Genomic DNA, 23,644 nt, shown 5'->3' with positions numbered 1-23,644 from the left:
ATATGTTTTGAGTTTTTGAAGATTTTTTGTTTGAAAACATGAATAATACGAATCAAGTGAGAAACTAAGATAATATGAAGAAATTAAAATTGTAGTACAACCATAATGAGAATCTTAAATTTGAACTTTTGGAAAGCCAAGTTGATACTGAAAAATTTCAATCGATTTCTTAAACTTAGATTTTTTTATAAATGGATGATTTCTGTTACCATAGATGGATAACTCAATAAAATTGGTTTAATTTTGGCCATGACATTATTGAAAATATTGATTTTTTTAATTAAAGTTTGAATATCGCATGCTTATAGCCGCATTTGCCAGTTAAAAATATCTATAGCTTTTGATATAAATGCTGAAGTTACGGGTAGTGTAAACTATGTAGGAGGGTTAGGTAAAATGAAAAAAAAGAAAGAAAAAAAAAGTGGTCCTTAAACGCAAATAAATAAAAATGAATAAAATATTGGGCTGTTATTGGAAAAAAACGCAACCTGATTGATATAATTTTGAGCTTGTGATTGAATCTTCTTAAAAATGTGCAAAGAATTATTGTTGTGGTTTGTTGTGCTAGTCAGGATTGTTTTTTAAGTTTAAATTTATTGTTGAAAACGAACTGTATTGTAAATACTATTGATCGAATTTCTGACATCATAACTCAAATGGGAAACTTAGAAAGAAACTTGGGCATATTTTAATGTCTGCAAACAAGAATTATGTGGATAAAGTGAGAACTTGGATAAGAGAAGAAAATTGCTAGTTGTTGTTCTAGTTTAATTTAATTTTAAATTTTGGTTGAATTTCTGAAAACATATGATAAAAAAATCCAAAAACGGAGTAGAATCTGAATACTAAATGTATTAGTTGGTTTTAATTGAGGTAGAATGTTTGGAGTTTAGATTGCATTATTTAATTTGAAATTTCAAATATAGGTGATGTAAACAAAGTTGGAATTTTGAGTTAAGTTGAAAAGAATGTGAGAAGTTTAGTTTGTTTTGATATGCTTGCCATTAAATAATAACTTTAGTTCAATATTTTGATTTGTTGTGCTAATTATTCGTGATTGTATAAGTTAGAATAATTTAAGCTTAAAAATATAAGAACAAATTTTAGAAGTTCAATTCATAAAATATGTTTTGAGTTTTTGAAGATTTTTTGTTTGAAAACATGAATAATATGAATAAAGTGAGAAACTAAGATAATATGAAGAAATTAAAATTGTAGTACAACCATAATGAGAATCTTAAATTTGAACTTTTGGAAAGCCAAGTTGATACTGAAAAATTTCAATCGATTTCTTAAACTTAGATTTTTTTATAAATGGATGATTTCTGTTACCATAGATGGATAACTCAATAAAATTGGTTTAATTTTGGCCATGACATTATTGAAAATATTGATTTTTTCAATTAAAGTTTGAATATCGTATGCTTATAGCCGCATTTGCCAGTTAAAAATATCTATAGAGCAATTCTCTACCAAAACCGGAAATGGATTTTATTTGTATTTTTTGATTTATCTCAAACTTTGTGGGGGCCTTCCCTATGACCAAAGAGGCCATTTTGCATCATTAGTTTGTCCATATAAATTTCCATACAAATTTGGCAGCTGTTCATACAAAAATGGTACGTAAATATTCGAAAATCTGTAACTATTGAAGGATTTTTTTGATCAATTTGGTGTCTTCGGCAAAGTTGTAGGTATTGTTAAGGACTATTTAGAAAAAAATAGGTACACGGAAAAAAAAATTTCCCGATTTTTTTATTAACTTTTTTTTCACAAAAACTCAAATTCCCAAAATACGTATTTTTTGATTTTCGAGATTTTTTGATATGTTTTAGGGGACAAAAATCCGCAACTTTTGAGCTATAGAGAAACATGGTCAAAAAATCTGCCGCCGAGTTATGATTTTTTGAAAAACTGGTGATTTTTGGAAAAAATCGAAATTTCATACATAAAATTTTTTTGACCTCATTTTTTTATGCAAAATTGAATTTGCAATCGAAAATTACTTTACAGATTTTTTGATAAAGGGCCCCGTTTTCAAGATATAGCCACCGAAAGTTTGATTTCAGCGAAATATTTGCAGTTTTTCGATTTTTAAAAATAGTGACCATGAGTGACCATTTTTAAAAATATTTTTTTTGAAAAGTTCAGAAAATTTGCTATAAAATTGTCTAAGAGACATTGAAGATTGGACCTCTGGTTGTTGAGATACAGCGGCTTAAAGAAAAAGAAACACGAAAATTGAAGTTTTCTAAGTCTCACCCAAACAGCCCACCATTTTCTAATGACGATATCTCAGCAACTAATGGTCCGATTTTCAATGTTAATACATGAAACATTCGTAAAATTTTCCGATCTTTTCGAAAAAAATATTTAAAAAAAAATTAAATCAATACTAGCATTTTTAATGGGCATAATATTCAATGTTTGGCCCTTTTAAAATGTTAGTCTTGATTTAATTTTTTTCAAAATATTTTTTTCGAAAAGATCGGAAAATTTCACGAATGTTTCATGTATTAACATTGAAAATCGGACCATTAATTGCTGAGATATCGTCATTAGAAAATGGTGGGCTGTTTGGGTGAGACTTAGAAAACTTCAATTTTCGTGTTTCTTTTTCTTTAAGCCGCTGTATCTCAACAACTAGAGGTCCAATCTTCAATGTCTCTTAGACAATTTTATAGCAAATTTTCTGAACTTTTCAAAAAAAATATTTTTAGAAATGGTCACTCATGGTCACTATTTTTAAAAATCGAAAAACAGCAAATATTTCGCTGAAATCAAACTTTCGGTGGCTATATCTTGAAAACGGGGCCCTTTATCAAAAAATCTGTAAAGTAATTTTCGATTGCAAATTCAATTTTGCATAAAAAAATGAGGTCAAAAAAATTTTATGAATGAAATTTCGATTTTTTCCAAAAATCACCAGTTTTTCAAAAAATCATAACTCGGCGGCAGATTTTTTGACCATGTTTCTCTATAGCTCAAAAGTTGCGGATTTTTGTCCCCTAAAACATATCAAAAAATCTCGAAAATCAAAAAATACGTATTTTGGGAATTTGAGTTTTTGTGAAAAAAAAGTTACTAAAAAAGTCGCGAAATTTTTTTTTCCGTGTACCTATTTTTTTTCTAAATAGTCCTTAACAATACCTACAACTTTGCCGAAGACACCAAATTGATCAAAAAATTCCTTCAATAGTTACAGATTTTCGAATATTTACGTACCATTTTTGTATGAACAGCTGCCAAATTTGTATGGAAATTTATATGGACAAACTAATGATGCAAAATGGCTTCTTTGGTCATAGGGAAGGCCCCCACAAAGTTTGAGCCAAATCAAAAAATACAAAAAATAAATATGGTCGAAATCGGCCGGTTTTGTAGAGAATTGCTCTATAGCTTTTGATATAAATGCTGAAGTTACGGGTAGTGTAAACTATGTAGGAGGGTTAGGTAAAATGAAAAAAAAAGAAAGAAAAAAAAAAAGTGGTCCTTAAACGCAAATAAATAAAAATGAATAAAATATTGGGCTGTTATTGGAAAAAAACGCAACCTGATTGATATAATTTTGAGCTTGTGATTGAATCTTCTTAAAAATGTGCAAAGAATTATTGTTGTGGTTTGTTGTGCTAGTCAGGATTGTTTTTTAAGTTTAAATTTATTGTTGAAAACGAACTGTATTGTAAATACTATTGATCGAATTTCTGACATCATAACTCAAATGGGAAATTTAGAAAGAAACTTGGGCATATTTGAATGTCTGCAAACAAGAATTATGTGGATAAAGTGAGAACTTGGATAAGAGAAGAAAATTGCTAGTTGTTGTTCTAGTTTAATTTAATTTTAAATTTTGGTTGAATTTCTGAAAACATATGATAAAAAAATCCAAAAACGGAGTAGAATCTGAATACTAAACGTATTAGTTGGTTTTAATTGAGGTAGAATGTTTGGAGTTTAGATTGCATTATTTAATTTGAAATTTCAAATATAGGTGATGTAAACAAAGTTGGAATTTTGAGTTTAGTTGAAAAGAATGTGAGAAGTTTAGTTTGTTTTGATATGCTTGCCATTAAATATTAACTTTAGCTCAAGTATTTTGATTTGTTGTGCTAATTATTCGTGATTGTATAAGTTAGAATAATTTAACGGTACACATCAACCATAGCTTTTGCACCCAGATTTCTGATACAGACATTTTAGTATCTTCAAAAATACGGGAACTATCGATATGATTTTTTATTCATCCCCTAAATTACTGTCTTCAAAGTTATTTACAACAAAGTTTGACTATTTTTACAATCATATTCTTTCAGGATTGGGTTCGTAAGTTTGACCAATTTGGAATAAGAAGACAACAACTTCCTTGGCTGCTGTGCACCCTTAAGCTTAAAAATATAAGAACAAATTTTAGAAGTTCAATTCATAAAATATGTTTTGAGTTTATGAAGATTTTTTGTTTGAAAACATGAATAATATGAATCAAGTGGGAAACTAAGATAATATGAAGAAATTAAAATTGTAGTACAACCATAATGAGAATCTTAAATTTGAACTTTTGGAAAGCCAAGTTGATATTGAAAAATTTCAATCGATTTCTTAAACTTAGATTTATAAATGGATGATTTTTTTTACCATAGATGGATAACTCAATAAAATTGGTTTAATTTTGGCCATGACATTATTGAAAATATTGATTTTTTTTAATGCTGGTTGGAAATGGGTTTTAAAAATATAGCAAGGAAGATAATAAATGCCAAGCCATGCGGGTTTGAGGGTTTCTTTTTATTTCTTCACAGCTCGTTTCAAGGAAATCTCAGATCGAACCAAGGTAGACGTGGAAGAGACGTGGTAGACTCCAACTGGATGCAATACATTTAAGTATCGAATTGTTTAGTTAATCCAAAATATCTTACAGACTTTTGAATCGTTTCAGATAAAACCATAAGGAACAAGAAGGACGGATGTGGCACTAGAATCTATCATCGACCGAAAATTTTTGTATAAGCGAATCATGGAGAAGAATGGATTGTAAATATTATAATGTTTTCGAAAAGATGTAGGTTTTTATGCGGACGGGCTTTTCCTACCAAGAAAAAAAAAGAAATTTATTAAATATTTTTCCATGCCTTAAAGAATAGATGTATTAGTTTGAAAATATTAACATAGAGTAGAGGAGAGGGAGAATGTAGGGAATGAGTGCGGTTACAGTTAAATTAAAATGTTTGATTGTGTTTGTAGGCATGCTAAAGGCAGTAGTAGTTGAGAGAAGCAAAAAAAAAAAAATGAGAGCGAATTATAGTAGAGTTCATGTTTTTGATTGTGTTGGAAAGCTTGAGCGATGAGAGCAAATGACAGTAGAGAGTTCATGTTTTTGATTGTGTTGGAAAGTTTGAGCGATTATGAGAGAGGCAAAAGAGAGAATGAGAGAGATGAATAATGCGAGAGTGAGAATCGAGGTTGGAAAATAGATCAGTCTTGTTGTATGTTTTGGCACGGAAACACGCGTTTTTAAATTCGTCCGAAAAATGGCCCAAAATATTTGTCCGAAAATTAAACTGGCGTGCGCGGATCACGACAGAAATGACGTCATTTTCGCCAAACCGTATTGTGACCGCCATCTTGCAAAAAAAAACTTGTGAGCAAAAGCAGCATCTTTTATTTCATTCGAAAAATGTCCATTCATGTTGTTTTGTTGATTTCCTGGCCATCCGCATTTCGGTAAGATTGTTATAAATTGATTGTGTCCTCAAAGTAACTAAAATTTCATAATTTTAACCTGGGTGCTGAATAGTGGTTCGCAAAACGGCCTCAATTTTGAACTGTCAAAGTGGAACCAATTTACTGTTCGCCAAAAGTAGAGAGTATTGATCAAAAAAAATTTGTTTTTTTTTTGCAAGAATGAAAAATGTGTGGCATTTGAGAACCTGGAGTTGAAGTCAAGAAATCTTAAGAAAGTTGAAGGCAAGATCGTCATTTTTTATGGTTATGAATGGAAGTTGTTTATGGAGTCGATGCGGTTATATCCATCCAGAAGCTGTCTTTATTGTTTGATTCCGTTTGAAAACCTGGTTTAGTGAAAATCTTCTCTGTTTGTTGGATCAACTTTGCTAGAATTAGCGATGTTTTTTCGCTGGACCAGGAAGAGCTGCAGGATTCCAAAATCAGCCAGGGAGTTTATCTGCGACATCGCAAAATGACACTCTGGCCGCAGTTTTCGTCACCCGTAAAAAAGAAAAATCTCTTCTAACCGATCGAAACGCGACAATTTTCTAGCAAAAATGTCAAAAACTAGACAAAATAAAACACATACTACTGATTATCGGGACCGTGGTGTAGGGGTAAGCGTGGTTGCCTTTCACCCAGTCGGCCTGGGTTTGATCCCAGAAGGTCCCAGTGGCAAATTTTGAGACGAGATTTGTCTGATCACGCCTTCCGTCGGACAGGGAAGTAAATGTTGGCCCCGGTCTAACCTAGAGGTTAGGTCGTTAGCTCAGTCCAGGTGTAGGAGTCGTCTCCCTGGGTCCTACCTCGGTGGAGTCGCTGGTAGGCAGTTGGACTCACAATCGTCAGTTCGAACCCCGGGGAGGATAGAAGCTTAGGTGTAAAAAGAGGTTTGCAATAGTTTCGAGTAGGAATCTCATAATCGAGAAGGCCAAGGCAATGCTGTAGAGCGAATAATTTGATTTTGATTTTTGACTACTGATTATAAAACAGCTCATTTACCAGTAAGAAAAAAGTCATGCTTGCGCTTGAACAGTCTCCTACTTTGTAGATGTAAACAAAGTGGGATCATTCTAAAATCACGTTACACATTCTCTCTATTCATCACCCAGATTTTAACTCCCCACGCACAATTCCGATTGGAAACTCCCGGAAGACACGGCGGAACTTCACCCCAAGAAACTGCCGGTTAATCCACTACACGTTTAAAACTACCTAGTAAAGGCCAGAATTAATCCGAAGTGAAGGAAAAAAGGCAATGATAGTAATTTTGTTTTTCCCAGTTTTTCTGTGTAATAAAAATGTTAAACATCTTTTTTTCATTTTACTGTTATTAAACAGGAATGTGAATATTTTGTCGTTTTATAATTTGAACTAAATTCCAGGTCATAAATTTAAACCAAAAATTTTAGCAGGAACATTCTTATAAAATTCTAGCAGGATTGTAGCTGAAATTTTTGCCATTTCATTCTGGCAAAATTCTTACCGAATTCTAGCAGCATTCTAGCAGGAACCGGTTGATTTCGCCGGAACCGGTTATTGCATTTGAGCTAGAATTCTCAAAGAATTCTTGAGAAATTTTAGCAGGATGATGGCAGCGTTCTAGTAAGAATATTTTCGCTCTGCTAGAATTCTGTAAGAATCCTGTGATAACGCCGTGACTGGGTTACTCTCTTTCTTGAAACGGTTCTCTCCAAGCTGGCTTTCCCTTCCGGAATCTTCTTACACGTTTAATCTTGGAACCGTTTCCCCGAGCCTGGGTAAATAACAAGGGATGTTGCGAGCACACCGTGCCGACTGCGCTGACTGCGCCGACCGTGCCCCTCGGATCATCGCCCAAACGCGACCCAGCAAAAAGACTATAGTAAGATCGGTCACGTTGACAATGTCACGCTGACACCGTAGGTAGAGATAGAGACAAAATAAGAATTTACATTCCTTTGACGAGATAATTAATTTTGCGCTAAAATGACTTGAAACCAAGGGTGTCTCACCACATCGGATGCCACCCGAATGTCAACCAAATGTAGTCAAATGTCATCCCAATGCATTGCACCTCATTCAAAGCCACGGTTCGATACCCTCGTACTGGAGGTTCCCAAATAGGTTCCCATTCGTTCGTACTAGAACACTAGTCACACGTAATACTCGATACGATCGCTGACTGACCTATTACGTCCATGTTAACAACACGGTCTCGCTCACACCTCACCTCACCTCTCTGTTCGGTCGTTCGCGTACACTCTCTCGTGCGCTCCCGCCAAACAGCCGTACCTCTCTCCGATTCCTTTTCCCGTCGTGTCCGTACCCTCTACAGTCAGGTAGTCTCATACGAGAGCACCGGTCTGGGATGGGCGCGCGCTCTTGGTGGTAGATACATCTCCGACACATCTCCGAGTGCGCACCGCTCCGCAGAACCACGTATGACGTCCATGTTAACAACACGGTAATGCTCACACCACACCTCACCTCTCTGTTCGGACGTTCGTACACTTTCGTGCGCTCCCGCCGAACAGCCGAACCCGTCTCCGATTCCTCTCTCCGTCTCCGTCCCTATCTCCTCTCGCCCACCTTCGTCGGGTCCTCTCTGCGGGCCTGCGCTCATACGGTTCAATGATGGAGTTTTCATATACGCTCATTAAGGGCCTCCATCACCAAACTTGACTCCCCATAGGTACGAGAAAGCAGAGCGTTCCCCAAAAGACGACTTAAAATTTGTATGCAATCAAGGGGAGGTCACTCCCAACAATGTTCATCGATATAAAATTCGATGCCATTTAAATGCAAGCAAAGAGCATCGAAATTAATGTTTACGTATCTCATTTCATCGATGTAGTCCGTTGGACATATTTGTCTAGAAAGCCTGGGTTAGAGACCCTCCACATCCTTAAACATGGCCCTCCCACGTTCCCTCCAAGCATCATTGTCCGGTTCAACTATTACCAGTTGATATCGAAGGTCGCAAAGCCTTGGATCCGCGGCAGCACGAGCTGGCAGTGCTTATTCATGTCATGGGTATGCGTAGTCAACGCTACCTACTGTGTCACCTCCACCCTTCTCGGTATAAAGGATGGTGGCCGATGTCAACGCTGTTTGTTGCATATTTTCGGGGGCACGAAAATAGCAAAAAAAAGAACCCACATGATTACTCTCTCAACGACACGACGTGCACAACGTACCCGTCGGACCGGAGCAAACCATTCGAGCTCGAAAAGGCAACCTGAGCGGATCAAGGTATAACCTTTCACCAACTCGCAATTCCTTTCCTAAAACCACTAGCATCTATGGGGGCAAAACAAAAGGCACGCTATGCAGTGCAGAGCGTGCCTAGTTCATTGCTAACACCCTCAAGGCTTCGCATATCTGACGCGCTGTGAGATCCAATCGTCGGAGTCTGTGCCGTCGAAAGGAGGTAATTTCACATGCTTTGTCAAACGACGAATTCTCAGGTACTGTGCTCTGAGCAATTGGGTCCTAAAATGAAGCTTAGATTGCTGATATTATTGTTTACAGCGATAAAGCTTATTTTGTACGACCACAAAGAGTTTAAAATTGATTTTTAAATCAAATTTGAAAAATTTACCTCGCGGTCCTTCTTGACAGAAAAGTTCCTACTTGACAGCTCGTTCCAAGGGGACCATAGTTGATACATCGAAAAAATGTTGTCTTGTCATTATTATTTTTGCATTAAAATGAAAAAAAGTGATCAGAAATGGTTTTTGAGCGTATTTTTTACTGTTGTACATAAAAATTGACATAGGGCTTTAGTACCCACTTGATGTGGAAATCAATTGCCAGGGGGTAGCACAGCTGTGTTGCGTTCAATGCCATACCCTGGTGCCGTGACCTGGTGATATGATCACTATTAGATCATTTCTTAACACGCCGAAGGCTTCGCTTATCTGACGCGCTATGAGATCATTCGTCGGGATGCCAGCAGCGAACGAGTACTGGATACTCGACTGCTGGCGACGAAAGGAGGTACATCTCACATGCTTTGTCAAACGACGAACCCTCAGGTACTGTGCTCTGATCAATTGATGTGGAAATCAATTGTCAGGGGGTAGCACAGCTGTGTTGCGTTCAATGCCGTACCCTGGTGCCGTACCCTGGTGCCGTGCCCTGGTGATATGATCCCTATTAGATCATTTCTTAACACGCCGAAGGCTTCGCTTATCTGACGCGCTATGAGATCATTCGTCGGGATGCCAACAGCGAACGAGTACTGGATACTCGACTGCTGGCGACGAAAGGAGGTACATCTCACATGCTTTGTCAAACGACGAACCCTCAGGTACTGTGCTCTGAGCAATTGATGTGGAAATCAATTGTCAGGGGGTAGCACAGCTGTGTTGCGTTCAATGCCGTGCCCTGGTGCCGTGCCCTGTTGCCGAATCTCGGTGCCGTGCCCTGGGGATATGATCACTATCATATCACCTCTAAACACGCCGAAGGCTTCGCATATCTGACGCGCTGTGAGATCCGATCGTCGGGGTGCTGTGCCGATGAAAGGAGATCATTTCATATGCTTCGTCAAACGACGAACCCTCAGGTACTGTGCTCTGAGCAATTGATGTGGAAATCAATTGTCAGTGGTAGCATAGCTGTGTTGCGTTCAAAATCGACCATGAACCTGTAGTGCCTGAATGACAAACTCGTCACTCCAGTGCTGCAGCAAGTCGTAGGACTCTATCACTGGGAATCGAACCAACTGAAGCCGTACCTCTACTGCACGGAACAAAATCCGGTCGGCGGATCCGAAAAATTTTCGCGATGGATTCGAAAACATCGGTTGTTTCCGAATTCATCAAAAATGTTTCCGATTTTGAAAGAATTATTTTCACATTCGAAGAAAATGTTTGCAAAATCGCAAACACCATGTTTGCAGCACCCTTTTCTATGAAGCCCGACGCAGCCAATGCGTTACGCTGCTGTCAAAATCAGCAGCTCGCGCAAACGGTGTAAACATAAACAAAAAATAATTGTGCTGCAAATCGCGAGTGTTCGACCGTTCGAATAAGCTCGGCTGAATAAGTGCGCCATAAAGGACTGAAGGTCTGGGCAGCAAGGGCGTGTCCGCCGTAGGAATTTTGTCCATCCGGTCGAAGGTGAGAACGGCGGGATGCTGCAGCTGTTGCTTAAAAAGCACCAGCACCGAGCACAGCGAGAGGAAGTAGATTACGGAAATCCTAGAAGAGCATCATCTCCCAGTTAAAACTGGAGAAAGCTGGTCACCGGTGCTGTGACGGAGGACGTTTACGGCGTGCCAAAGCTGGCGGAAAACTTATGCAAAAAGGTACAGGAGTTTCCGGTTTCATAAATTAACTTACCATTACTCCTCCCTTCTCTTATCCCCCCAGCATTCTGATCATCGTTCCTCTAATTGACTGCCGCTGCAATCCCGGATGCCATCAACCCCGTAACATCGTGATTCTTCTGTGCTTGTGTGCGCCTCTTGAGCGCGCGGCCAGATTCCGGATCACAGCCGGATGGAAACCGGAGAGGCGAATCTAAACCAGGATCGTAGGAATCTAGCCGGATACCGACTCACTAGTCAAACAGATGACCCAGCACTCACATCGGCGCCAGAAAGCTGCGAAACACAAACACAGCGAGCATGTTATCGTTCGGAACGCCAACAGATTAACCATTTCGCCCCTGGACGGAATGTCCAGCGAAGACGAATCTGCGGGTTTGAAGAATCCAAGTACCAAGAAGTGGCCGCTGAAGTCACGTCATTACTTCACGAAGCAGGTGGAGAGAGCTTCAATAAAATTTCTAAAATTTCTAAAATTTCTAAAATTTCTAAAATTTCTAAAATTTCTAAAATTTCTAAAATTTCTAAAATTTCTAAAATTTCTAAAATTTCTAAAATTTCTAAAATTTCTAAAATTTCTAAAATTTCTAAAATTTCTAAAATTTCTAAAATTTCTAAAATTTCTAAAATTTCTAAAATTTCTAAAATTTCTAAAATTTCTAAAATTTCTAAAATTTCTAAAATTTCTAAAATTTCTAAAATTTCTAAAATTTCTAAAATTTCTAAAATTTCTAAAATTTCTAAAATTTCTAAAATTTCTAAAATTTCTAAAATTTCTAAAATTTCTAAAATTTCTAAAATTTCTAAAATTTCTAAAATTTCTAAAATTTCTAAAATTTCTAAAATTTCTAAAATTTCTAAAATTTCTAAAATTTCTAAAATTTCTAAAATTTCTAAAATTTCTAAAATTTCTAAAATTTTTAAATTTCTAAAATTTCTAAAATTTCTAAAATTTCTAAAATTTCTAAAATTTCTAAAATTTCTAAAATTTCTAAAATTTCTAAAATTTCTAAAATTTCTAAAATTTCTAAAATTTCTAAAATTTCTAAAATTTCTAAAATTTCTAAAATTTCTAAAATTTCTAAAATTTCTAAAATTTCTAAAATTTCTAAAATTTCTAAAATTTTTAAAATTTCTAAAATTTCTAAAATTTCTAAAATTTCTAAAATTTCTAAAATTTCTAAAATTTCTAAAATTTCTAAAATTTCTAAAATTTCTAAAATTTCTAAAATTTCTTAATTTCTAAAATTTCTAAAATTTCTAAAATTTCTAAAATTTCTAAAATTTCTAAAATTTCTAAAATTTCTAAAATTTCTAAAATTTCTAAAATTTCTAAAATTTCTAAAATTTCTAAAATTTCTAAAATTTCTAAAATTTCTAAAATTTCTAAAATTTCTAAAATTTCTAAAATTTCTAAAATTTCTAAAATTTCTAAAATTTCTAAAATTTCTAAAATTTCTAAAATTTCTAAAATTTCTAAAATTTCTAAAATTTCTAAAATTTCTAAAATTTCTAAAATTTCTAAAATTTCTAAAATTTCTAAAATTTCTAAAATTTCTAAAATTTCTAAAATTTCTAAAATTTCTAAAATTTCTAAAATTTCTAAAATTTCTAAAATTTCTAAAATTTCTAAAATTTCTAAAATTTCTAAAATTTCTAAAATTTCTAAAATTTCTAAAATTTCTAAAATTTCTAAAATTTCTAAATTTCTAAAATTTCTAAAATTTCTAAAATTTCTAAAATTTCTAAAATTTCTAAAATTTCTAAAATTTCTAAAATTTCTAAAATTTCTAAAATTTCTAAAATTTCTAAAATTTCTAAAATTTCTAAAATTTCTAAAATTTCTAAAATTTCTAAAATTTCTAAAATTTCTAAAATTTCTAAAATTTCTAAAATTTCTAAAATTTCTAAAATTTCTAAAATTTCTAAAATTTCTAAAATTTCTAAAATTTCTAAAATTTCTAAAATTTCTAAAATTTCTAAATTTTCTAAAATTTCTAAATTTTTGAATTTTTGAATTTTTGAATTTAATTTTTGAATTTTTGAATTTTTGAATTTTTGAATTTTTGAATTTTTGAATTTTTGAATTTTTGAATTTTTGAATTTTTGAATTTTTGAATTTTTGAATTTTTGAATTTTTGAATTTTTGAATTTTTGAATTTTTGAATTTCTGAATTTTTGAATTTTTGAATTTTTGAATTTTTGAATTTTTGAATTTCTTAAATTTCTAAATTTCTAAATTTCTAAATTTCTAAATTTCTAAATTTCTAGAATTTCTGAATTTCTGAATTTTTGAATTTCTGAATTTCTGAATTTCTGAATTTCTGAATTTCTGAATTTCTGAATTTCTGAATTTCTGAATTTTTGAATTCTGAATTTTTGAATTTTTAAATTTCTGAATTTTTGAATTTCTGAATTTCTGAATTTTTGAATTTTTGAATTTTTGAATTTTTGAATTTTTGAATTTTTGAATTTTTGAATTTTTGAATTTCTGAATTTTTGAATTTCTGAATTTCTGAATTTTTGAATTTCTGAATTTCTATGTTTTTGAATTTCTAAATTTTTGAAATTTCTGAAATTTTAAATTTCTAGAATTTTTAGAATTTTTGAAATTTCTGAAATTTTAAATTTCTGAAATTTCTAAATTTCTAAATTTCTAAAATTTCTGAAATTTCTGAAATTTTTGAATTTTTGAATTTTTGAATTTTTGAATTTTTGAATTTTTGAATTTTTGAATTTTTGAATTTTTGAATTTTCTAATTTTTGAATTTTTGAATTTTTGAATTTTTGAATTTTTGAAATTTTTGAAATTTCTGAAATTTCTGAAATTTCTAGAATTTCTGAAATTTTTAAATTTTTGAAATTTCTGAATTTCTGAAATTTCTGAATTTTCTGAATTTTCGAATTTTCTGAATTTTTGAAATTTCTGAAATTTCTGAAATTTCTGAATTTTTGAAATTTTTGAATTTTTGAAATTTTTGAAATTTCTTAAATTTCTTAAATTTCTTAAATTTCTTAAATTTCTTAAATTTCTTAAATTTCTTAAATTTCTTAAATTTCTTAAATTTCTTAAATTTCTTAAATTTCTTAAATTTCTTAAATTTCTGAAATTTCTGAAATTTTTGAAATTTTTGTATGTTTTGAAATTTTCTGAATTTTTCGAAAGTTTTGAAATTTCTGAATTTTTTGTAATTTTTGATAATTTTTGTAATTTTTAAATTTTTGAATTTTTGAAATTTTTGAATTTTTGAATTTTTGAATTTTTGAATTTTTGAATTTTTGAATTTTTGAATTTTTGAATTTTTGAATTTTTGAATTTTTGAATTTTTGAATTTTTGAATTTTTGAATTTTTGAATTTTTGAATTTTTGAATTTTTGAATTTTTGAATTTTTGAATTTTTGAATTTTTGAATTTTTGAATTTTTGAATTTTTGAATTTTTGAATTTTTGAATTTTTGAATTTTTGAATTTTTGAATTTTTGAATTTTTGAATTTTTGAATTTTTGAATTTTTGAATTTTTGAATTTTTGAATTTTTGAATTTTTGAATTTTTGAATTTTTGAATTTTTGAATTTTTGAATTTTTGAATTTTTGAATTTTTGAATTTTTGAATTTTTGAATTTTTGAATTTTTGAATTTTTGAATTTTTGAATTTTTGAATTTTTGAATTTTTGAATTTTTGAATTTTTGAATTTTTGAATTTTTGAATTTTTGAATTTTTGAATTTTTGAATTTTTGAATTTTTGAATTTTTGAATTTTTGAATTTTTGAATTTTTGAATTTTTGAATTTTTGAATTTTTGAATTTTTGAATTTTTGAATTTTTGAATTTTTGAATTTTTGAATTTTTGAATTTTTGAATTTTTGAATTTTTGAATTTTTGAATTTTTGAATTTTTGAATTTTTGAATTTTTGAATTTTTGAATTTTTGAATTTTTGAATTTTTGAATTTTTGAATTTTTGAATTTTTGAATTTTTGAATTTTTGAATTTTTGAATTTTTGAATTTTTGAATTTTTGAATTTTTGAATTTTTGAATTTTTGAATTTTTGAATTTTTGAATTTTTGAATTTTTGAATTTTTGAATTTTTGAATTTTTGAATTTTTGAATTTTTGAATTTTTGAATTTTTGAATTTCTGAATTTTTGAATTTTTGAATTTTTGAATTTTTGAATTTTTGAATTTTTGAATTTTTGAATTTTTGAATTTTTGAATTTTTGAATTTTTGAATTTTTGAATTTTTGAATTTTTGAATTTTTGAATTTTTGAATTTTTGAATTTTGAATTTTTGAATTTTTGAATTTTTGAATTTTTGAATTTTTGAATTTTTGAATTTTTGAATTTTTGAATTTTTGAATTTTTGAATTTTTGAATTTTTGAATTTTTGAATTTTGAATTTTTGAATTTTTGAATTTTTGAATTTTTGAATTTTTGAATTTTTGAATTTTTGAATTTTTGAATTTTTGAATTTTTGAATTTTTGAATTTTGAATTTTTGAATTTTTGAATTTTTGAATTTTTGAATTTTTGAATTTTTGAATTTTTGAATTTTTGAATTTTTGAATTTTTGAATTTTTGAATTTTTGAATTTTTGAATTTTTGAATTTTTGAATTTTTGAATTTTTGAATTTTTGAATTTTTGAATTTTTGAATTTTTGAATTTTTGAATTTTTGAATTTTTGAATTTTTGAATTTTTGAATTTTTGAATTTTTGAATTTTTGAATTTTTGAATTTTTGAATTTTTGAATTTTTGAATTTTTGAATTTTTGAATTTTTGAATTTTTGAATTTTTGAATTTTTGAATTTTTGAATTTTTGAATTTTTGAATTTTTGAATTTTTGAATTTTTGAATTTTTGAATTTTTGAATTTTTGAATTTTTGAATTTTTGAATTTTTGAATTTTTGAATTTTTGAATTTTTGAATTTTTGAATTTTTGAATTTTTGAATTTTTGAATTTTTGAATTTTTGAATTTTTGAATTTTTGAATTTTTGAATTTTTGAATTTTTGAATTTTTGAATTTTGAATTTTTGAATTTTTGAATTTTTGAATTTTTGAATTTTTGAATTTTTGAATTTTTGAATTTTTGAATTTTTGAATTTTTGAATTTTTGAATTTTTGAATTTTTGAATTTTTGAATTTTTGAATTTTTGAATTTTTGAATTTTTGAATTTTTGAATTTTTGAATTTTTGAATTTTTGAATTTTTTGAATTTTTGAATTTTTGAATTTTTGAATTTTTGAATTTTTGAATTTTTGAATTTTTGAATTTTTGAATTTTTGAATTTTTGAATTTTTGAATTTTTGAATTTTTGAATTTTTGAATTTTTGAATTTTTGAATTTTTGAATTTTTGAATTTTTGAATTTTTGAATTTTTGAATTTTTGAATTTTTGAATTTTTGAATTTTTGAATTTTTGAATTTTTGAATTTTTGAATTTTTGAATTTTTGAATTTTTGAATTTTTGAATTTTTGAATTTTTGAATTTTTGAATTTTTGAATTTTTGAATTTTTGAATTTTTGAATTTTTGAATTTTTGAATTTTTGAATTTTTGAATTTTTGAATTTTTGAATTTTTGAATTTTTGAATTTTTGAATTTTTGAATTTTTGAATTTTTGAATTTTTGAATTTTTGAATTTTGAATTTTTGAATTTTTGAATTTTTGAATTTTTGAATTTTTGAATTTTTGAATTTTTGAATTTTTGAATTTTTGAATTTTTGAATTTTTGAATTTTTGAATTTTTGAATTTTTGAATTTTTGAATTTTTGAATTTTTGAATTTTTGAATTTTTGAATTTTTGAATTTTTGAATTTTTGAATTTTTGAATTTTTGAATTTTTGAATTTTTGAATTTTTGAATTTTTGAATTTTTGAATTTTTGAATTTTTGAATTTTTGAATTTTTGAATTTTTGAATTTTTGAATTTTTGAATTTTTGAATTTTTGAATTTTTGAATTTTTGAATTTTTGAATTTTTGAATTTTTGAATTTTTGAATTTTTGAATTTTTGAATTTTTGAATTTTTGAATTTTTGAATTTTTGAATTTTTGAATTTTTGAATTTTTGAATTTTTGAATTTTTGAATTTTTGAATTTTTGAATTTTTGAATTTTTGAATTTTTGAATTTTTGAATTTTTGAATTTTTGAATTTTTGAATTTTTGAATTTTTGAATTTTTGAATTTTTGAATTTTTGAATTTTTGAATTTTTGAATTTTTGAATTTTTGAATTTTGAATTTTGAATTTTTGAATTTTTGAATTTTTGAATTTTTGAATTTTTGAATTTTTGAATTTTTGAATTTTTGAATTTTTGAATTTTTGAATTTTTGAATTTTTGAATTTTTGAATTTTTGAATTTTTGAATTTTTGAATTTTTGAATTTTTGAATTTTTGAATTTTTGAATTTTTGAATTTTTGAATTTTTGAATTTTTGAATTTTTGAATTTTTGAATTTTTGAATTTTTGAATTTTTGAATTTTTGAATTTTTGAATTTTTGAATTTTTGAATTTTTGAATTTTTGAATTTTTGAATTTTTGAATTTTTGAATTTTTGAATTTTTGAATTTTTGAATTTTTGAATTTTTGAATTTTTGAATTTTTGAATTTTGAATTTTTGAATTTTTGAATTTTTGAATTTTTGAATTTTTGAATTTTTGAATTTTTGAATTTTTGAATTTTTGAATTTTTGAATTTTTGAATTTTTGAATTTTTGAATTTTTGAATTTTTGAATTTTTGAATTTTTGAATTTTTGAATTTTTGAATTTTTGAATTTTTGAATTTTTGAATTTTTGAATTTTTGAATTTTTGAATTTTTGAATTTTTGAATTTTTGAATTTTTGAATTTTTGAATTTTTGAATTTTTGAATTTTTGAATTTTTGAATTTTTGAATTTTTGAATTTTTGAATTTTTGAATTTTTGAATTTTTGAATTTTTGAATTTTTGAATTTTTGAATTTTTGAATTTTTGAATTTTTGAATTTTTGAATTTTTGAATTTTTGAATTTTTGAATTTTTGAATTTTTGAATTTTTGAATTTTTGAATTTTTGAATTTTTGAATTTTTGAATTTTTGAATTTTTGAATTTTTGAATTTTTGAATTTTTGAATTTTTGAATTTTTGAATTTTTGAATTTTTGAATTTTTGAATTTTTGAATTTTTGAATTTTTGAATTTTTGAATTTTTGAATTTTTGAATTTTTGAATTTTTGAATTTTTGAATTTTTGAATTTTTGAATTTTGAATTTTTTAATTTTTTTATTTTTGAATTTTTGTATTTTTGAATTTTTGAATTTTTGAATTTTTGAATTTTTGAATTTTTGAATTTTTGAATTTTTGAATTTTTGAATTTTTGAATTTTGAATTTTTGAATTTTTGAATTTTTGAATTTTTGAATTTTTGAATTTTTGAATTTTTGAATTTTTGAATTTTTGAATTTTTGAATTTTTGAATTTTTGAATTTTTGAATTTTTGAATTTTTGAATTTTTGAATTTTTGAATTTTTGAATTTTTGAATTTTTGAATTTTTGAATTTTGAATTTTTGAATTTTTGAATTTTTGAATTTTTGAATTTTTGAATTTTTGAATTTTTGAATTTTTGAATTTTTGAATTTTTTAATTTTTTAATTTTTGAATTTTTGAATTTTTGAATTTTTGAATTTTTGAATTTTTGAATTTTTGAATTTTTGAATTTTTGAATTTTTGAATTTTTGAATTTTTGAATTTTTGAATTTTTGAATTTTTGAATTTTTGAATTTTTGAATTTTTGAATTTTTGAATTTTTGAATTTTTGAATTTTTGAATTTTTGAATTTTTGAATTTTTGAATTTTGAATTTTTGAATTTTTGAATTTTTGAATTTTTGAATTTTTGAATTTTTGAATTTTTGAATTTTTGAATTTTTGAATTTTTGAATTTTTGAATTTTTGAATTTTTGAATTTTTGAATTTTTGAATTTTTGAATTTTTGAATTTTTGAATTTTTGAATTTTTGAATTTTTGAATTTTTGAATTTTTGAATTTTTGAATTTTTGAATTTTTGAATTTTTGAATTTTTGAATTTTTGAATTTTTGAATTTTTGAATTTTTGAATTTTTGAATTTTTGAATTTTTGAATTTTTGAATTTTTGAATTTTTGAATTTTTGAATTTTTGAATTTTTGAATTTTTGAATTTTTGAATTTTTGAATTTTTGAATTTTTGAATTTTTGAATTTTTGAATTTTTGAATTTTTGAATTTTTGAATTTTGAATTTTGAATTTTTGAATTTTTGAATTTTTGAATTTTTGAATTTTTGAATTTTTGAATTTTTGAATTTTTGAATTTTTGAATTTTTGAATTTTTGAATTTTTGAATTTTTGAATTTTTGAATTTTTGAATTTTTGAATTTTTGAATTTTTGAATTTTTGAATTTTTGAATTTTTGAATTTTTGAATTTTTGAATTTTTGAATTTTTGAATTTTTGAATTTTTGAATTTTTGAATTTTTGAATTTTTGAATTTTTGAATTTTTGAATTTTTGAATTTTTGAATTTTTGAATTTTTGAATTTTTGAATTTTTGAATTTTTGAATTTTTGAATTTTTGAATTTTTGAATTTTTGAATTTTTGAATTTTTGAATTTTTGAATTTTTGAATTTTTGAATTTTTGAATTTTTGAATTTTTGAATTTTTGAATTTTTGAATTTTTGAATTTTTGAATTTTTGAATTTTTGAATTTTTGAATTTTTGAATTTTTGAATTTTGAATTTTTGAATTTTTGAATTTTTGAATTTTTGAATTTTTGAATTTTTGAATTTTTGAATTTTTGAATTTTTGAATTTTTGAATTTTTGAATTTTTGAATTTTTGAATTTTTGAATTTTTGAATTTTTGAATTTTTGAATTTTTGAATTTTTGAATTTTTGAATTTTTGAATTTTTGAATTTTTGAATTTTTGAATTTTTGAATTTTTGAATTTTTGAATTTTTGAATTTTTGAATTTTTGAATTTTTGAATTTTTGAATTTTTGAATTTTTGAATTTTTGAATTTTTGAATTTTTGAATTTTTGAATATTTGAATTTTTGAATTTTTGAATTTTTGAATTTTTGAATTTTTGAATTTTTGAATTTTTGAATTTTGAATTTTTGAATTTTTGAATTTTTGAATTTTTGAATTTTTGAATTTTTGAATTTTTGAATTTTTGAATTTTTGAATTTTTGAATTTTTGAATTTTTGAATTTTTGAATTTTTGAATTTTTGAATTTTTGAATTTTTGAATTTTTGAATTTTTGAATTTTTGAATTTTTGAATTTTTGAATTTTTGAATTTTTGAATTTTTGAATTTTTGAATTTTTGAATTTTTGAATTTTTGAATTTTTGAATTTTTGAATTTTTGAATTTTTGAATTTTTGAATTTTTGAATTTTTGAATTTTTGAATTTTTGAATTTTTGAATTTTTGAATTTTTGAATTTTTGAATTTTTGAATTTTTGAATTTTTGAATTTTTGAATTTTTGAATTTTTGAATTTTTGAATTTTTGAATTTTTGAATTTTTGAATTTTTGAATTTTTGAATTTTTGAATTTTTGAATTTTTGAATTTTTGAATTTTTGAATTTTTGAATTTTTGAATTTTTGAATTTTTGAATTTTTGAATTTTTGAATTTTTGAATTTTTGAATTTTTGAATTTTTGAATTTTTGAATTTTTGAATTTTTGAATTTTTGAATTTTTGAATTTTTGAATTTTTGAATTTTTGAATTTTTGAATTTTTGAATTTTTGAATTTTTGAATTTTTGAATTTTTGAATTTTTGAATTTTTGAATTTTTGAATTTTTGAATTTTTGAATCTTTGAATCTTTGAATCTTTGAATCTTTGAATCTTTGAATTTTTGAATTTTTGAATTTTTGAATTTTTGAATTTTTGAATTTTTGAATTTTTGAATTTTTGAATTTTTGAATTTTTGAATTTTTGAATTTTTGAATTTTTGAATTTTTGAATTTTTGAATTTTTGAATTTTTGAATTTTTGAATTTTTGAATTTTTGAATTTTTGAATTTTTGAATTTTTGAATTTTTGAATTTTTGAATTTTTGAATTTTTGAATTTTTGAATTTTTGAATTTTTGAATTTTTGAATTTTGAAAAGTTTTTAATTTTAGTTTTTTGATGTGTGAAGGGACAAAAATTTAAACTTAATTTTGTGTTCTCTTTCGCAGTCTACGCCTCACGATTGCAACGTGAATTCGGCCAGCAAGGTGTCCAAAGCTGGGACTCATTCCAGGCGGACGGTCTTCTAGCAGATGCCGCTCCACTCAAGTTGGTCCTCGAGGTGAATATCGGAAATGGAATCGCTATCGTGGCGCTGTGCATGGGCGCCTTTGTTGCCCTGGTGAGGCATCATATGCTCCAGAGTCAAGCATGAACCTGAGTCCGCACCAGGACCTTTCCCGAATGCACGAAGAAGCAAACAGCCGAAACCTCCAGAACGAGGTGAACTTCCGGCGTTTCGCGAATCCGCTAAGGGGAAGTGCCAGCTAGGAACTGAATCCGGCGCCGGAAATCATTCAGATAGCCGGCCCGAGCACGCTGGCATGGTCTCAGCAGCACCTCTATCCGGGTGGCTCCGCTGCCGACGTCACCGAGTATGAGAAGGATCTAGGCGAGGGATCATCAACCGGATATCGCACACACTGCTGCACAAAACACTGACATCAAAACATCAACACTGACATCATCCGTACATCAGCGAGTTCACGGCAGCTGTACCCAACTGCACCACGGACATCGAGGCCATCAGACAAATCGACTCATTCGAATCGTCACCGTATTTTAGAAAAAGCCAAAAAAAAAACATCACACAATATCAGTAAAATTTCGAACTAAATACACCTCTTTTTATTATGTTTAGAAATATGAACAAATAAATGAAAATTAAATGAGCGCTTCTTCTTCTTATTTCCAACTGAATTTCGAGCAGCAACGGTCAATTCAAAAAGGTAAATATTGAAGTGGCTGCGTTCTGCGTGCTTTTGGCGGGGTGGGCGTTACTGCGTTACGTTTGCGATATCGCAAATAATCGTTTGCGATATTGGAAGCAATGTTTCCTGCTGACGGGTGGAAACCGAGATTTGCGATTTTTAGAGCAAATCGAAAGCAGAGTTTCCGATTCCGCAAACCGGATTTTGTTCCATGTGCTTGGTTGAATTCGACTCGTTAGCGTTCAAATGTACGTGCTTAGGCGTTTCCAAGCATTTGCCTCGTGTAACAGAACTGGTGTACCCCATGCAGTGATAGAGTCGTAGGACTCTATCACTGGGAATCGAACCAACTGAAGCCGTACCTCTACTGCTTGGTTGAATTCGACTCGTTAGCGTTCAAATAGTACGTGCCTTAGCTTAGCATTTACGGTCTTTTCGCAGGGTAGTCATACGACGGCCTTCTGCTTTGCCGTGGGTATGGTCAAACAAGAAACACTGTTTAATGGGTTGCACAGTATTGTGCGCGAATGATCAGCCGCACCGTACGTGAGTGTACGGACCACGCGAACCGGTGGTAGCGAAGCATGAATGCAATCCGACATAGGATGAACCGGGAATCGAACCAACTGAAGCCGTACCTCTACTGCTTGGTTGAATTCGACTCGTTAGCGTTCAAATGTACGTGCTTAGGCGTTGCCAAGCATTTGCCTCGCGTAACAGCACTGGTGTACCTCACCACAACGCTCTTCCATCGTAAGACGGGTATCGTCGTTGTTCCTCGATGTCGTATCATGTACGCAATACAATCGTCAAAAGATTCCCATTCGTTTCGTGTGCGGCAAGCCTTGCAGAACTTGCAGCGCACCTCCCCTTAGGAACACATAATACTCGCTACGATCGCCGACTGGCAGCGGGGTAGCCGTATGACGTTCATGTAAACAAAACACGGTCTCGCTCAAACATCACCTCACCTCACCCTACTCACGTCACGTCCACTCTCGCGTGCGCTACCGCCGAACAGCCGAACCTCTCCAATTCCTCTTTCCGTCGTGTCCGTACCACCTCTCACCCACCATAGTCGGGTAGCCACAGCGGGCGCACGTGTATGCGGGGGAATTTCCATATACGCCCATCGTCGACCTCATCACCAAATTTGCCTTCCCTATAGGTACGAGAAAGCAGTGCGTCGCACAACAGTCGACCAACAAATTGCATGGAAAAAAATGATCCGTCGACCGCGTCCATGGCCGGTCGGGGCAAAACGGGCCACCATGCCAGCGGACGTGTGCACCGATGTTGGACGAGTGTCCCCGGACCCCCCAACCGGGAGTCCGGCCCGCCCTCTTTCCGCCCGGAACCGATGAAGATGCCTTCCCCCGAAAGTAGGCATGCTCTGCGGGTCCACTCTCGTGCCCGTAGACGGGGCCACCATACACGCGAACGTTGGGACGCGCGCGGGGTATGGTACGCGTCTTGGCCGTCTTGGCACACACCATTTACCTCTCTCAGCGGACTTCACATGTCCAAGCCAAGCCAACTTTGCTTCTTGAGCCAACTTGGCTTAACATCCCATAAGCGAATTTGGCTTAGCGACGTGCAAGCCAATTTGGCTTAACATCCCTTAAGCGAATTTGGCTTAACGACGTGCAAGCCAATTTGGCTT

General features: G+C 28.9%; 1 protein-coding gene across 1 annotated transcript; it reads left to right on the top strand.

Annotated features, from left to right (window-relative positions):
* Positions 1 to 10,721: 10,721 nt before the first annotated feature.
* Positions 10,722 to 22,183, top strand: LOC120427200 (uncharacterized). The gene is made up of 3 exons (XM_039592060.2): positions 10,722 to 11,017; positions 11,082 to 11,475; positions 21,220 to 22,183. Exons 2-3 carry the CDS (start codon positions 11,211 to 11,213, stop codon positions 21,423 to 21,425), a joined length of 471 nt encoding a protein of 156 aa, XP_039447994.1. The 5' UTR covers positions 10,722 to 11,017; positions 11,082 to 11,210; the 3' UTR covers positions 21,426 to 22,183.
* Positions 22,184 to 23,644: the final 1,461 nt, after the last annotated feature.

The sequence above is a fragment of the Culex pipiens genome, chromosome 1, assembly GCF_016801865.2.
Source record: "Culex pipiens pallens isolate TS chromosome 1, TS_CPP_V2, whole genome shotgun sequence".
Lineage (NCBI taxonomy): Eukaryota > Metazoa > Arthropoda > Insecta > Diptera > Culicidae > Culex > Culex pipiens.
Note: the sequence above shows the minus strand (reverse complement) of the source record. Positions and strands in the feature narration are given on the sequence as shown.